Below are 16,578 nucleotides of genomic sequence, written 5' to 3'. Positions count from 1 at the left end.
AATATGCAAATTACACATGATTATGATAATCACTAACCCCCTTACCTTTGAAGTTGATTATCTCTAACCCTTGCTTCAATTCAGCTCCTAGGTCACCCACTTGATTCCTAAAGCTTCCCTTCAACCCTCTTGCTCTTCTCTTCACTTCTTCTCTCTCTACCTCTCCCTCTCTCTATGAAAAATATTTTGTGAAGTGAATGAATACAATTCTATGACAACCCTAGTGTTATCCCCCTTAATGGGCTCAACTCAAATTCTAATGGGCCTAACCCATTCTAACACAATTCAAAAAGTTTCTATACACTCAACGATAATTACTAACAACGGTAACATCTAACCAACGGTCACTAACGGTAAAAACTAATTACTACATTAGTAACTTAGTAAAATAAGGGTTCTCACCAAAACTACCATTTTACTCTTACCCGCCAAATGACCAAAATACTCTTCTAATACGGTAATCCATGTAAATGCACCCAATGACAATTAAATACACACAAGTACAATTAATCACATACAAACACATAATAAAAGTAATTAAAATAAAACTAGCTAAAAATCGGGCTGTTACAGAGTGGGTCATTGACTTTAATCAATGGTGTGGCCGGAGATGATGATGGTGTTAGTTTTCGGTGGTGGAAAACGGGAGTGATGTTGTAAAGAGGAGTGACGGTGGTGGGAATTTGACTAGTGTGATGCATTCTTTGATGATTGTGTCTTATGATCTGATTTGGATTCTGAGCTGGTGGTGTTACTGATGAAACTGCTTCGATTATAGGAAAATCTGGACTTAGGATTATTCATGTTGGGTTTAATCTTCAAATGCCCAGTTTGTGGGAGGATAGGCATAAAGTTGATCTTTGATGTGTCTTCATGCTTTGAGGTTAAATTTTGATTCCTTTTATTCAAATTTTAGTTTAGGCTTTAACTTGATTTTGGAATGAAAAATAAGAAATTAGAATTTGAAAGAGAGAGGTTAATCATGTGATGTTTATTTTGATTTTTGTTTCTGGAAATTTTTCTTGCTTGTTCATGAGTGGTGATGAAGGTGTTGTTGAATTATGAAGAAGGGGAAGGAAGAAGATGAAGAAAAGGAAATAAAATTAGGTGTTGTTGATTCACAGTAAGATAAAGTAGACTGCATAATCCAATGGTAGTATTCTCTTTAAAAAAAATCAAATGGTTTAAATTAAAAAATTAATAAGGTCTACGGTGGACTACATAGTTATTTGGGGTTAAAGTTAACAGTCAGGATTTATATGGCAAACGGAGGAAAATTGGGGTCTATAACGCCATTTTTATTAATTGAGGGACCAAAATAAAAACATGAAATTAAATAAAGGACCAAACGATCTAATAAACCTTGTTAATAAGTACTATAACTTCTTTTTTTAGGGAATTTAAATACAATAACGTGTTTCCTCTTGTTTGTTTTTAGGGGGGTGTATTGGATTGAGATTTTGCAAGATTGTTTTGGCAAAAAAAATCTTAAAGATTTTAAAAGATTTTGTGTGATTGTATTGATTTTGTGGGATTTTAAAAGACTTTATTTAAAAAACTTTTCACAATTAGGATTTTTAAACCAGGATTTCAATGGATTTATAACATAAGCTTTTGAGATTTCAAAGGAGTTTATGAGATTTTAAGATTTGAAAGGATTGCATGATTCTTAAGAAAAATTCAATATTACAGAGTGAATATAATAATAATAATAATAATAATAAGTTACTCAAAATAATCAAATAATAATATTTGTTGGTTAACAACAAAATAACAGAAGGTTGTTGTCCTGTTAATGTAAGGTAAAATAACAAACAACAAAAAATATCTGTTAAAAAACCAAATAATTATAATAAATTAGAAAAACAAATTGATTTAAAAAATATTACTTTTTATTGAGAGACAGAAAAAGAAAAAACTACATTTATGAACCAGTAGTGAAATACATGTATTAAGATAAAAACTTGTATGACGAAATGTAATAGTTTGTAACGTGGACAACACCATTTTTCTTGAGTGAAATGTGCACCTTCAACAATGAGAAACAATAACATAAAAACTTCAGAGTACGAGGAACTTGGAATAATTACGACGAAGGAATAGGTAGAGGCTATGATTGTGGGGTTATGAGATAATTTATGAATGTTTCAAAAAGTCTCAAGGTTTTTTGTGAGATTGTTGAATTAGCATGTCAAGTGTATTTTTAACTAAAAAGTCTCACAAAATCCATTCTACAAAAGAATCCATTAAAATCTGCAGATTTTTGAATACCAATAGACATTTTATAAGTTGGTACAAATCTTAATTGAATACCATGGGATTTGGTTGCCCTCAATAAAAAGTTTTGATTGTCTTGATTGAATACTATAAGATTTATTTATGTTTCATAAAAATCTTAATTGAATACCACCAAATTTTTTTATTATTAAAAAGTCTTTTAAAATCTCTTAAAATCTTGATTCAATACACCCCCTTAGTCTTTAAGAAACTTATCAAAACCTTTTTTTTTTACTAATTATAAAAACTTTTGTGTTTTATTAATTTACACAAGATAGAAAAATCCTTTATACAATACTTTTTGTTATAAATCTCATTATTGTTTTTTTTGTCAAGTAGTCTAGTGGGTGGAGCTCCCATTTTAAATACGGAAAAGTGGAGTGTTCGGGGTTTGAATCCCAATCCCTGCATATATTATTTAGTGTCTCTGCCAACTGAATTGTGTTCACGAGGACATATCTAACGAAAGTTCACGCGTCAAGTGTCATTGGTAATGTGACATTTATTAGATTTTTTTGTTATAAAAAACTCTACATGCAAATATCACATAGGAAATCATATGTTTGAACTTGTAAAATTTTTCATAAAATTGAGCTTATTAATTTGTTTTGGTATGAAAAAAGGAGGCTTACCTCTTAAATAGGGGGTTTGATTCTCTGTCAGTGGTTGAATACTCTATGATTGGTCATATGTTCCTCTTTATGCTTTTCTTCAAAGTGTAGGGACGACTATAGAAAATATTGCAACGCTTGAGTCAGACGAGGTGCTAGCAAATAGTTGACACACTCGATATATAAGTAAATGAGTGATAAAATTGGAATGATGTGAAGTGATCATACCTGGTTAGTGAGCCCCCTTTTTACAGTGGTTAGTCTTATAATAAGCTCCTTGATGGTTACAATATTTTCTCCGAGCTGTAGATTGGTTTGTTACAAGGCTAATTCAGATAGCAGAGTAACCAACCATCCAAATAGATGAGGAAACCTATCTTGCTTTAGTGAGTCTCATGTAAGCAGGAATGCCACATTTTTATTTGAGTGTAATGGAACCCGACTTGGTAGCTATCTAGATGTTGGTTATGCTTTGAGTCGATGAGACGATGTGGTTGTTTAGGTTGATTGCTTGTCTTTCACGCCACTATAAGGTGATACTTCTAGACAAGGTGTTTAAAGAAGTTGAGTCATATATACTCGCTATGTTGCCTACCAAAGTGAATACCTCTATGGACCTTAACTTGTCTTTTTAGTTAGGCCTTCTTGTCTTGTTTCTACCGGGTCTTGCATTCGAACAACCTGCGTAATTGATAAATTGCAAAAAATGATCTGAGATAGAATGAGAGTCGACTCCCACCACTCCTAACCATGCTCGCACCATTGGCCATAATGCACTAAAAGTTACACAAGACAAAAACAAATGATTAACATCTTCAACGTTCCCACATCCAGAAACACACAACCGCGCCTCCAAAGGTAAAATGCCATGGTTTGCCAAATTGCTTTTCGTAGGTAACCGATCTCTCAAAAGTCTCCAAGCAAGGATAGAAACTTTAAGAGGAACCTGTTTATGCCAAATTAACTCCATATTATGGTGTAACTAGGGTTGCTCCTGTGATGTCAGCATATCATAGACTCCACGTACTGAGTACCCATCATCATGGTTAGGTACCCAAAGCCATCTGTCTGTCACTGATTCCTGTAAAGAAACTGTTAGTAATAAAGCCCTACACTCCTCTACCAACTCCTCCTCCCAGGCCCACAACCTCCTACGCCACCGCAACGCCTCCCCACCCACATCCACCCCCAACAAGAACATATTCCTAACGGAGATAGATTTGTGTACACTCAAGTCAAAAAGACGCCCAAACCGGGCACACAGTGGAACGTCTCCGCACCAACAATCACGCCAAAAATCGGTATCCGCACCATCTCCCACCCTCCTCCTAACGCAGGACCCAAACCACCCCTCTCCACCCTCACCTATCCCATCTCTAATCCTCACTATCTCCCTCCACCACGACGAACAACTCCGGCCCCCAACCTCCAAACCTCCATCCGTCACACCATACCTAGCCACTAACACCTTTCTCCACAAAGCATCCCTCTCCAATAACAACCGCCAACACCATTTACCCAACAAAGCAATGTTAAACTCCCTCAATCTCGTAACCTCCAACCCTCCATACTCCTTCCGCAAACTCAGAGTATCCCACCTAACCCAAGATATTTTTCTTTTTTCCTCACCCCCTCCCCAAAAAAATTTATTAAACAAAGATTCAATGGAAGAGATTATACCTGACGGAGCTTTGAAAAAGGAAAGTGCATAGACAGGTAGAGCAGTCAGGACGGACTTTAGAAGAATCAAACGACCACCGAAGGAAAGGAACCAACTTTGCGAACCAGACAACCTAGATTTAATACGGTTCACAACAGGTTCCCAAAACAAAAGTCGACGTGGATCACCCCCAATCGAGAGCCCCAAATAGAGAAACGGAATTTTACCTACTTTGCACCCCAACACAGAAGCCGCTTCCGACAACCACGAATCGTTAATATTAACCCCTACCAGAGAACTCTTATGGAAATTAACTTTCAAACCCGACATAGCTTCAAACAGAACAAGACCAGCCCTCAGCGCCCGCACATTAGCCCAGCTTTTATTCCCAATAAGAAGTGTATCATCGGCGAACTGTAAATGAGACACAACCACCGGATTCGCGCGCCCCACTCTATACCCCGTAAACAAACCTGCGTCTACTAATGCTTTCATCAACACATTCAAACCTTCTGCTGCCAATAAAAATAAAAAAGGAGATAAAGGGTCACCCTGACGTAATCCCCGTTCGAGATGAAACTCATCAGTAGGACTGCCATTCACAAGGACTGAGGCAGTAGCGGTACCAACACATTCTTTTATCCACTTACGCCACAACACCGGGAACGACATACTCCCCATAACCTCATCAAGGTACCCCCAATCAACAGAATCAAACGCCTTTTCAAAATCCACTTTGAACAACAAAAGATCTTTCTTAAGTTTCCTTGCCTCATCGACCACCTCATTAGCGATCAAGAGAAACTTATTAAGTCGGGACACTATATTGACTCAAAGAAAAAGAAGGCATACTTTTCCTTCTTCTTTTTTTTTTGGAATAAAAGACACTTTTTGCCAGAAACAATAGGAGTGCTATATCAAGTCAAAAAGGGCAACTAACCTAAAACACTAATTGCAAGGATGAATATTGTTTTTCAACAGTCAGCAATTCATTTACAGCCGTGAAGAAATCATACTCATAAGTTGGAACAAGATGATTTCAATTGAAATAACTCTAATATGCACGAGATAGGTCGTCTTCTACAAAATTTAATGGCCAATATAATTTTTATGCATAAAAATCACCTTTATATGTGTAAATATAAATATAATATTTAAGTTAATTAATTTTAACATATTAGAGTTATTTTCGTGGGTATGTCCAACAATTGATATGATTGAATATATATATTCTTCGTCTCTACGAGATTCAAATTAATCATAATTATTTAAAAAGAAAATCAAAGATATCTACGCGCGTAATTACGGAAGCTGACTTTCTCGAAGTTACGAGTCAAACATCAAATATTGAACCAAATGAATAAGAGTTCGAGTATTTACATTGTTATTTGTGTGACATTATATTTTTGACAAATGTCACTCTATGACGTCGATAATATGAATTTATTTATTTTATTTTTTTGTAAAAAAAAAAAACTAATTTATCTTGAAAGAAAAAAGAGAGAACTAATTGATATATTTAGGTTTAAAATGAATTATTATAAAAACAAAATCTCAGTGTTAGAGACCTGATAAAGTATACTAAATCCCATATTTATGTGGGTATATATATCTTGAACCATATTATCCAAAAATAAGGGTTCTAATTTTGCCCCCAGGTTGCTCAAGCTCAGAAAAATGCTCATTGGAACCTAGGATCCAATAAAACTTAGTAGAAAAGATGTCTATCATAAGTCCAGTGTGTTTTTTCTGTTGGAACTAACTTCCAAATACTGATAAGTTTTCCAAAATTTTTGTAGAGGCTAAACAACAATTATCAAAAAATAAATGTCTATCCCAGAGATATAAGTTACATAAAAATTTCTTCTTGTAAGTACAACTGTGAGAGTTAACTTAAAATCAGGTTTCTGCACAATCGTGGCACGACGGCTGGGCTTCGCGGCACGATGGAGGTTTTAGTTTTTTAGGCAAGGCACTGGAAAAATCGTGGCATGATGGGGTCTCATCATGGCACGATGGTGCGCTGGCGGATAAAAATAAAACATATTTTTGGGTGCAGATTTGTTACAAATTTAAAGCAGATTTGTTACAGTTTTTAAGCAGGACTTTTACTATAAATATAGACCTTGTATCAAAGCAAACTTTGAGATAGAGGGGGCTGAAACAAGGGTTTAGAAAAGCAACAATAAAACTAGGGTTTGTATAGAGTTTGTCTCTTCGGAACAAACACTAGGGTTTGTGGGTTGATTCACCTTGGGAAACACTATTAGGATTGAAGTCTCTTGGTTACGGGAAGAGATTGGGACTTTGGGTAGAATTAGGCGGGAGATTTATTCTTGTAACCCATTGATTTCTCTTTGTAACGTTACTCATCAAATAGTGGATCGGAGGGCTGCTCTCTCCCCCAGACTAGGTCAGATTGGACCGAACTGAGTCAACAAATTTCTTTGTGTTCTTCTTCTTCTTTTGTTCTTCTCGCCGTTGTTTTCTACTTTTGGCTTGTATTTATTATTCCATACGCTTTGATTTTGGTTGCTTAATTATCCCTTGCTCCACACATCAAGTTGTTATTGGTGTGATTTTTCATCGAATTCACAACAACAACTAATATAATAACCGCAAAAACATTTGATATTACAGGGTGCAGCTGAAATCGGTAATTTCTCTCTTCTTAACATTTAGTGTCTGTAGATTTTGATTCTAACTATTTAGACCAAAAGAATAATTGTATATTTAAATGAAATATAATAAAATATAATGTACTTAGAACAAAAACTAACCAAAAATTGTATACATAAGTTGAATACAATTTTAGTAGAGTCAAGAGAGTTATGTAGAGAGCGAACACAACTCATCTCGTAGTAAGTTTTAAACTTTGAAATTCAGATTATTTAAAATAAGCTAAAATATGATTTTGATCCTTGTAAATATGTCTCATTTTAGTTTTAATCCCTGTAAATTTTTGTTTTGTTTTTGGTCTCTGTAAATATGTCTCATTTTAGTTTTGGTCTCTGGCCCCACTTTTGTGATGATTTGCACATGTGACACATGATGACGGAACTCAGTTATTAGAAAAATAGTTCCTGCAAAATCTTAGTTTCTGGAGGGACTATTTTCAAAAACAAAATATTTTACAGGGACCAAAAACAAATTTTTTTTTTACAGAAATTAAAACCAAAACAAGACATATTTGCAGAGACCAAAATCATATTTTAGCCTTAAAATAAAAACTACGTAAGCAATGAGGGTGTGAGATGAGCCAATCAGACGCCAATTATATGAAGAATATATTTTAGTAATTAAGTCTTTGCATGATAGTTTGACTAACCCAACTATAAATTTATTAATATCTTTTTGTGATTGTTTTGGCACGTCTTGTGCTTCAACAATTACAGTGTTCATAATAATATATTTCATTTTTGTTTCTTCAAAAAAAATTTATTAATTTCTACCGGTGTATCAATTGATCAATCACAATGTAACAAAATGACTTAGTTACAAAAAAAAATATACAGAATAAGTTTAGGAACTTGAGGCTAATGTTTGTTGTCGTTCAAGAGAAAAAGAAAAAAAAAAAAGGTTAATGTTGGTTGTGTAATCTCATGTGTTGACTAAAAACAAATTCTTTGATCGGATAGATATAAAATGAAGAGAAACTTATTACGTAGGGACACTATATTGTGTCAAAGAAAAAGAAGGGATACTTTTCTTAAGAAAAATGACACTTTTTGTCCTGGGAATCACAATGGATATCTTTGGATAGACTAATATAGTATCATTTTCTATATCTGTGTTCGTAAAAAATACTTGTACTCAAACCTCTTTTCTCGTTTGCAATAACCACAGTGTCCTTCTCCATATCATATGTGTACCTAAGTATCTATTATTCGCACTTTAATTATGAAAAGACAACAAAAACATGACAATAATAATACGATGGTCCAAAATTTCAAAAATCAATTTTTTAAATAGTACGAATTGTAGTATTTAGTCAAATAAAAAACATCTAAAGTATTTCTAAAAAATGGTACCTAGGAGGTTTATGCTTAAATAGATAAATAAATTAATTCATTATACACCAAAAATAAATAAATTATTTATGACATTATATAAATATATGTATATGCGGGTTGCGGGGTAGGACATTATAGTACTCTTACCCGCGTCCATACCCATTTAAATTTACAGGTAATTACCCAAACTCATGAAAACAGAGTTTTATCCTTCCCATTGTAGATATTTTTTACAGATACCCATCAAACCTGAGTCCAATTGTCATCCCTATTTTTTTCAAAACAAAACGGGGTGCTATATCGAGCCAATAAAAAAAGGTAGGGTCTAGTCCAAGACACTATGTTTTTATCAGTCAACAATTTATTTATTAGGATAAAGAAATCATAATCATATTCACATTCACATTTCGGTCACTATTATAAGTAAAATTCAAAATTTTATATTCATTCAATTAATAATATATATGGGTCTTTATTATATACAATATATATATATATATATATATATATATATATATATATTTTAATGAACAAATATAAGATGTTTATTTTTAAATAGAATAGTGATTAGAAGGTGTAAGTTAGATAAAAATGAAATTTAATTCTACGTAGACAAGTAATATCTTTCATCATGTTTAGGTGATTGAGCGGTTTAGCCACGTTTTATTATAGTAAAAATGCACTTCATGGAATTTTTGAGAAAAGATTGTCGCTGGATCTAGCAGTGCTCTATCGACATAGGGTGACATTTGTTAAGAACATAATGTCACACAAATCACAATGAAAATAATCGAACTCGTATCATTTTGGTTCAATATTTGATGTTTGACTGGGTACTTCGAGAAAGATAGTCTCCACGGTTAGAGCTATCAAAACCGGCCGGTGTAAACATCAATTACCTACTTAAATTAAAAAAGGATGTTATTTTGGCATCAGAATTTAGTCATATAAATATAAGGCTTTAATATGCAAAACGTTCCTGTAATTTCGCGTGATTTTGCAAATCGTCCTTGTATCTTTTTTTGTTTCAAAATCATCCTTGTAAGTTGCCAATCGTTTGCAATTCGTCCCTCCCGTTAACTCCCGTTACAAAAACGTTGTGGTGGCAGACAGAGACACACGTGGTGAAGTGTGAGTTGGCAAAAGCTTGCTTATGTGTCAAGAGAGATGATGAATGGCTAGAAAGGAGAGACCAAAACCAAAAGCGCAAAATTGCATAGGGATGAAATTAAAAAAAAAAAAAAAAAGTAAATTTAGTTCATTCCTCTCCCTCTATTTTTTCTTCTTCATCTCCAACCCCAATTTCTTCATCTCCAACCCTAGTTAAAAATGTGTATGTGTTGGATTTTTGTTGATAAGAGTGCATCAACATATTCTTAGTTTTTCTCCCCAAAATCAAGAACACTTCACACTAGGTAAAGGCTCATGATACCACTTGAATTCATTGATTTCATGTGAAGAATAGAAAAGAAGGGTGAGCTGAGTGTGTTGTTGAATGGGTTCAAAAAGAGAAGTAACATGGGGAATCACCAACAGAAACATGGCTGAACGAATTGCAAATATCTACTTCTTTTTCTTTCTTTTCTATTGACACAAGAAAAAGAATCATGGAAGGAAAGGAGAAGAAGAAACATTGCACATCTAGGTGTATTTTTGGATCAAGCGTTTGAGATTTGATACTCTAAAATTATCCCTCTCAAACATGTAGAACAATCACTCATTCTCCATTACAACAATGGGGGTCAATAATTTGTGAGACATTCTCGAATCTTGCAAGTAAACGGTTCCTTTTCAGCCATCTCTAGTTAACTCACTTACTCACAATTTCTCCTTTCAAGTTTCTCCTCCAAAATTTGCTTTTTCTTGTTGAATCGAGTACCCTTTTGGATGAATTAAAACGTGTATGTGTTGGATTTTTGAGTTGTTGCATGAACAAAAGGGTACTTTTGGATCTGTCTTGTTTGAGGATTTATGATTTTTTGGGTTTGGGTTTAACACTAAATGGGAAAAATGGGTTTATTTCTGTTCCTGTTGTGGTTTAACATGTGAGTGATGCTTGGTACTTGCAGACTAAAATATGTTAATGCTTAAGATGGTAGAGTTTTAATTGGGGTTGAAGATGAAGAAGAAAAAATAGAGGGAGAGGAATGAACAAAATGTACGTTTTTTTAATTTCATTCCTCTGCAATTTTGCGTTTTTGGTTTTGGTCCCTCCTTTCTAACCACTCATCATCTCTCTTGACACATAAGCAAGCTTTTGTCAACTCACACTTCGCCACGTGTGTCTCCGTCTGCCACCACAACGTTTTTGTAACGGGAGTTAACGGGAGGGACGAATTGCAAACGGCTAGTAACTTATAAGGATGATTTTGAAACAAAAAAAGATACAGGGACGATTTGCAAAAACACGCGAAATTATAGAGATGTTTTACATATTTAAGCCTAAATATAATACTATTGGGAGCAGTAGGAAAATTCATTGAAACTTGCAATCTAAGGTTTATGTTACTTAGTCAAAGATCTGAATAGGGGAATTCAAAAATTATATCATATATAGCTATAGTTAACTGAAAATTGAAATAATAGTTCAAAGAATAAGTAGTTGCAGAACTACAGAGGAAACTCAATCTACAATTTTACAAACAAATGAATGCAGTGTATTGAATGGAAAGGAAATGGCACTGAAATGAACGTACTCACATGGATGCAATCTAAGGTTTTACAAACAAATGAATGCAATCTAAGGTTTTGTCGATTGATATTTTTTAGTGTAATTTTTAATTAAAAGCTTTAAGTAATTGGGCTGACCCAAAAGCCCGTAGTCCGAAAAGGACCGGGTTTGAACAAATATTTTTTACCTCTTTTATCTTCCAGGCCTTTTTGGCCCGGGCCGTCAAAGCCCGAGCCCGTCACGGGTCGGGTAACCCGTTTTGAGAGCTTTATCGCATAGATATCTTTGATTTTTAAAAAAATAAATTATGATTATTTTATTTTTTTACAAGAATTATAATTAATTTGAATCTTGTTGAAACGAATAATTTATACATATATTCCATCATATCAATAATTGTACATACCCACTAAAATAACTCTAATACATTAAAAATAATTAACTTAAATATTATTAAATATATTAAATTTATATTTACACATATAAGTTGATTTTTATACATAAAAATTACTGTCCATTCCCCTAAAAAAAAATATTGTCCATTAAATTTTGTAGGAGACCACCTATCTCGTGCATGGAAGAGACTCATACATGAGTTCATTTAAAAATAAAACCGTTTAATTTCCGTATTTGTCTTAACCAATAAAAAGAATTGACTTCAATTTCATGTCACTTTCTGAGTAGTGAGTATGATTTCTTGACGGCTGTAAACGAATTGCTGACTGTTGAAAAACAATATCCATCCTTGCACTTTCCAAGCAGTAAGCACCCCAGTCAGTACCCCTTTTTGTTTCTGACAAAAAAGTGTCCTTTATTCTACCAAAAGAAAAGTATGGCTTCTTTTTCTTTGACCCAATATAATATCCCTACTTAATAAGTTTATCTTGATATGTCCTTAAAAAAAAGTTTATCTTGATGTTATATATCTCATCAATGATTAGGATTCAATGGAGTACACAATTTGGAGAGAGATATGGCAATCAAGATTTTAAATAACGGTCACGGTTGCGGTCGCGTTAAGGTTTTCGCGATTTCGACTGTAATGGACATTGCGATACAAATAACGATCTTTGTGGTGTGAATTAACCACAACATTGCACAAATCTTATTAAAATTATTTATATCAAACAGTGTATAATAACTTAAATTATTCCTTTTTCCTATTGTTATAATATGTTTAAAGTCCCTCTAAAAAAAAATGTTTAAAGTAAATATATAATAACAAAAATAAGCTACATTCAAAAATTAAAAAAAATAAAACACCTCGTCCTATATTATCAAAATGCATGCAGCAGCACATACAATCAAATTTTTCCCACACCACACACATTCAAGTATATAACATTACATAACAAACAAACAACAAAAAAATGCAGTACACTCACCCTCTTAACTCTATCTATCATTATTCATTTATTCTCTGTTTTTCTTTCCCGTCACAACACAATCAAAGCTCCTAATTCTTTTTTCTTTCTCTAGATTCCCATCTAACTTTTTCTACCCAAATGAAGAGAATGAGACGTGAGAGTCAATTTTAAATTGCTTTGAGAAGATCTTGATTCCGGATCTGAAATATTGAAAGATGAAACAACTACAAGTAATTTTAAACTTCTGTTTTTTTGAGGTTGTAACGGCCGTTTTTGCGGTAACGTTCCATTTTTTAAAACCTTGATGGCAACAAAATCCGCCCCCGCAAGACTTGACCGCCCCCGTCCCGAATTTAACGGGGAAAAATTGATTTAATTGGGTGTGGGTGCGGGTGTGGGGGAAATCTGGATTTTTAGTACGGGGGCGGGGATACTTACACCCGCCCCCGCTCCACATCCGTTTTTTGAAATTTACTTTATTAAATTTTATAATCTTATTTCCATAAGCATCAATCTATTTTAATATATTATTACTCTTTAGAAACATATTTATTATAATTATTTTTTTCTTTTGAAATTTTTTTATTAGATCTTTAATTATTAATATAATTATTGTTTTTTGTTGCTATGAAAAAAATTAAAAAATATGCATTTTATAAATAATTTATAAAAAATAGAGTTTTCGCGGGTGAGGGTGGGGGCAGGGCCGGAAGACCCGTCCCCGTTGGGGGCGGGGTTGGATGTTAAATTTTTACCCCCATTATGGTTTGGGACGGGGGCGGGTGCATGGAAGCAGGGGCAGGGATGCTTAAACCCGCCCTGACCCGAACCGTTGCCATGTATAGTTGATCCCACCCTCATTAATTATTTTTTACTTTAAAAAAAATAAATTGAGTCTATATCTCTCCATATGAAAGAAAGTGAGAGAGTACAAAATGGAGAGGATCTTGACTCCTGATCAATATACCACCTCTGTCTCTATATATAAGACTTTTTTGCTAAAATCACGGAAATTAAGAAAGTAAATATTTGTATTAAAGTTGTTTGTAATCATTATTGTTTTTACAATTTTATCTTTAAGAGAGAGGATAAGTTTATGTTTTCCATATGCTATTGGTCGTGCTTTATATTTACTAGTATATAGTGACTCGTTTCAGCACAGGGAAATAAAAAACTTTTTTGATCAAATGTATAGATTTTAAATTCGATATGAAAAAAATATCATCTTAATTTTGTATATATTTTGAAATATCTAAACATTGCATATAACGATAAAAATATTTGGATTATTATACTTGTACTAATTATTTGTAGTATAAGATGCACTCATTGTTAAACTTAGCATATGTAATTTTCTTGCAAAAATACGTCGACGTATTGTGTAATAATATTTGTTGACAAAATGTATTTTATTAATCATAAAAACTAAAAAATATGTATTTTTTTATATAATAGTCATTGTCACATGCATACACGTAGTCGGTAAATGCAAACGTTTAATTTTTTACGGGTGTGTATAAATATAGTTTGGGCTACAGAAACACCGATTGTTATTTGTTTTTAATTTTTACAAAACAAATGGTGTAATGTAAATATTGTATTTTAGGGTAACAATGATGTAAAAAAAAAATGTTCCGCGGATTGTTAAACCTGAAAAGTGCATGAATTAATAGTCAATGACAGGAGGATCTGCTTATATAGAAATTGCATGTCTATAATGACCCGTGCCAAGCACGGGAAATAAAAAACTTTTTTGATCAAATGTATAGATTTTATACTATGTTATCTTAAAGTTATAAGTGTTGTTATAATTTACATTTGATATGGAAAAAAATATCATCTTAATTTTGTTAATTTTGTATATATTTTGAAATATCTAAACATTGCACATAGCGATTAAAGTATTTGGATTTATTATATTTATACTAATTATTTGTAGTATAAGATGTACTCATCGTTAAACTTAGCATATGTAATATTTTTGCAAAAATACGCCGACGTACTGTATATTATTATTTGTTGACATAATGTATATTAATCATAAAAACTAAAAAAAATGTATTTTTTTTTTTTATATATAATAGTGAGTGTCAGATGTATACATCTAGTCTGTGAATGCAAACGTTAAATTTTTTACGGGTGTATATAAATATAGTTTGGGATACAGAAACGCCGATTGTTATTTATTTTTATTTTTTACAAAACCAATGGTCTAAGTTAAATATTGTATTAACGATGTAAAAAAAAAGTTCCGCGTATTGTTATACCTGAAAAGTGCATCAATTAAAAGTCAAAAGCAAGAAGATCTGCTTATATAGAAATTGCATGTCCTGTAATGACCAGTACGCCTTACAAAGAAATTAAAAAAAAAATAACTTTCAATCAATACGCAACTTTAGTTTTCTAAATTATAGCAACAACAATTCTAAAACATAACCAATGATCATACTTTTTAAAAAACTTCACGATACACAACATTTGTGGTCTCCTTGAAAACATTATTATCTTCATCCAAGATGAGCAGTTTCAAACCTTTTCTAGAAGTAACTCGAGAGACAACGACATAGAGTTGCTCATGCATGAACACAGGCTTAGGAAGATAAACTCCCACTCGAGATAAAGATTGACCCTGACTTTTATTTATTGTCATTGCAAAATAAAACGTCAATGGAAATTGTTTGCGCATGAATTTGAAGGGTAGTCCTGGATCACTCGGAATAAGATTCATCCTGGGAATGAATACGTTGGTACTTGCCCTTTTTCCTGTAATTACGGTAGCAGCTATCATGCTCTTCCCTAGATGTGTAACTGTCAGCCTCGTACCATTACACAGTCCATTGGCCCGATCGATGTTTCTCATCAGCATAACTGGACATCCCACCTCTAGTTTCAACCGGTGATTTGGAATTCCAGAGCTCTTAATATCATTAAGGAATTCCGTTGTGAACCACTTGATTTGGACATCAGAATTTTCACCCGATCAACAAACATAATCAAAGCTTAAATACTCTTTCTCTTCACCTGGATCAGTGACATCATATATTCGTTAACATGCTCAACTGAATCAAGCGTTGGTGCGAGTATTCCCCTTTCTTGGAAAAATAGCGGGTCACCAAGGTTATCATTCAAATCGAGATACACAAAGTCTGTAAGTGACATCAACAGATTTGTTGCGTCTGATATGAGCAAATCTTCAGAAATTTCTACCTTCATTTCACCATTCTCCTCCGAAGCGTTGTTGCCGTCTCCAATTCATAGTATCCACTTGCCAAAATTAGCAATTTCTTTCTGCTCTGCAGGTACCAAAGATGCACCCAATCTCATATTAATAGTAAGCATTAACACATTAAAATAAGCCCATATCTTTGATGAATTGATTGATGCATCAACAATATCCTGCCTCGTTCCTTTTCGGACAACAGGCAATATCTGCCTGAAATCACCACCTAAAACTATTGTCATTCCATCAAATAGTTTAAACTCGTTTAGGGAATCATTCTTGGACATGATACCACACATTGGCCGGTCAACTGCCTCAAAACACCATCAGTGCGTCATTAAAGCCTCATCCCAAAATATCAACTTTGCAGCACGCACCAAGTCTGCCCTAGGACTATCCTTTTCCATCGTAAGAGATGATGCCTCATAATCTCAATAGGGACTGTCAGCGTCGAGTGTGCGGTTCTTCCTCCTGCTAATAGAAGAGTCACTATACCGCTAGATGCAACATTCAATACAATTAACCCCTTCGATCTAACAGCAGTCGACAATGTTTTCATATAAAGGTTTTTCCAATACCACTGTAACCATATAAGAAAAAGAAACCATCGTCGTTAGAACCAACGGACTCCATGATCTTTTCATGCACATATCTTTGTTCATCAATCAGCATCAGTAACATATCAGCATGTGTCTTTTCCAGTTCATCTTTGTTGTAATTTAGCTCATCAACGATAAGCTTGTTTGTGAAAGTTGGCAT

At 33.5% G+C, this 16,578-nt stretch overlaps 1 protein-coding gene across 1 annotated transcript; it reads right to left on the bottom strand.

The window, feature by feature from the left end:
* Positions 1-3,506: 3,506 nt before the first annotated feature.
* Positions 3,507-16,578, bottom strand: LOC120578241 (uncharacterized). Its single transcript, XM_039830711.1, has 6 exons — positions 16,398-16,578; positions 15,903-16,129; positions 4,603-5,331; positions 3,916-4,461; positions 3,676-3,834; positions 3,507-3,569 (listed from the first exon to the last, which is right to left on the bottom strand). The coding sequence occupies exons 1-6, from the start codon at positions 16,576-16,578 to the stop codon at positions 3,507-3,509; spliced, it is 1,905 nt and encodes a 634-aa protein (XP_039686645.1).

Source organism: Medicago truncatula, chromosome 1 (genome assembly GCF_003473485.1).
Source record: "Medicago truncatula cultivar Jemalong A17 chromosome 1, MtrunA17r5.0-ANR, whole genome shotgun sequence".
NCBI lineage: Eukaryota > Viridiplantae > Streptophyta > Magnoliopsida > Fabales > Fabaceae > Medicago > Medicago truncatula.
Note: the sequence above shows the minus strand (reverse complement) of the source record. Positions and strands in the feature narration are given on the sequence as shown.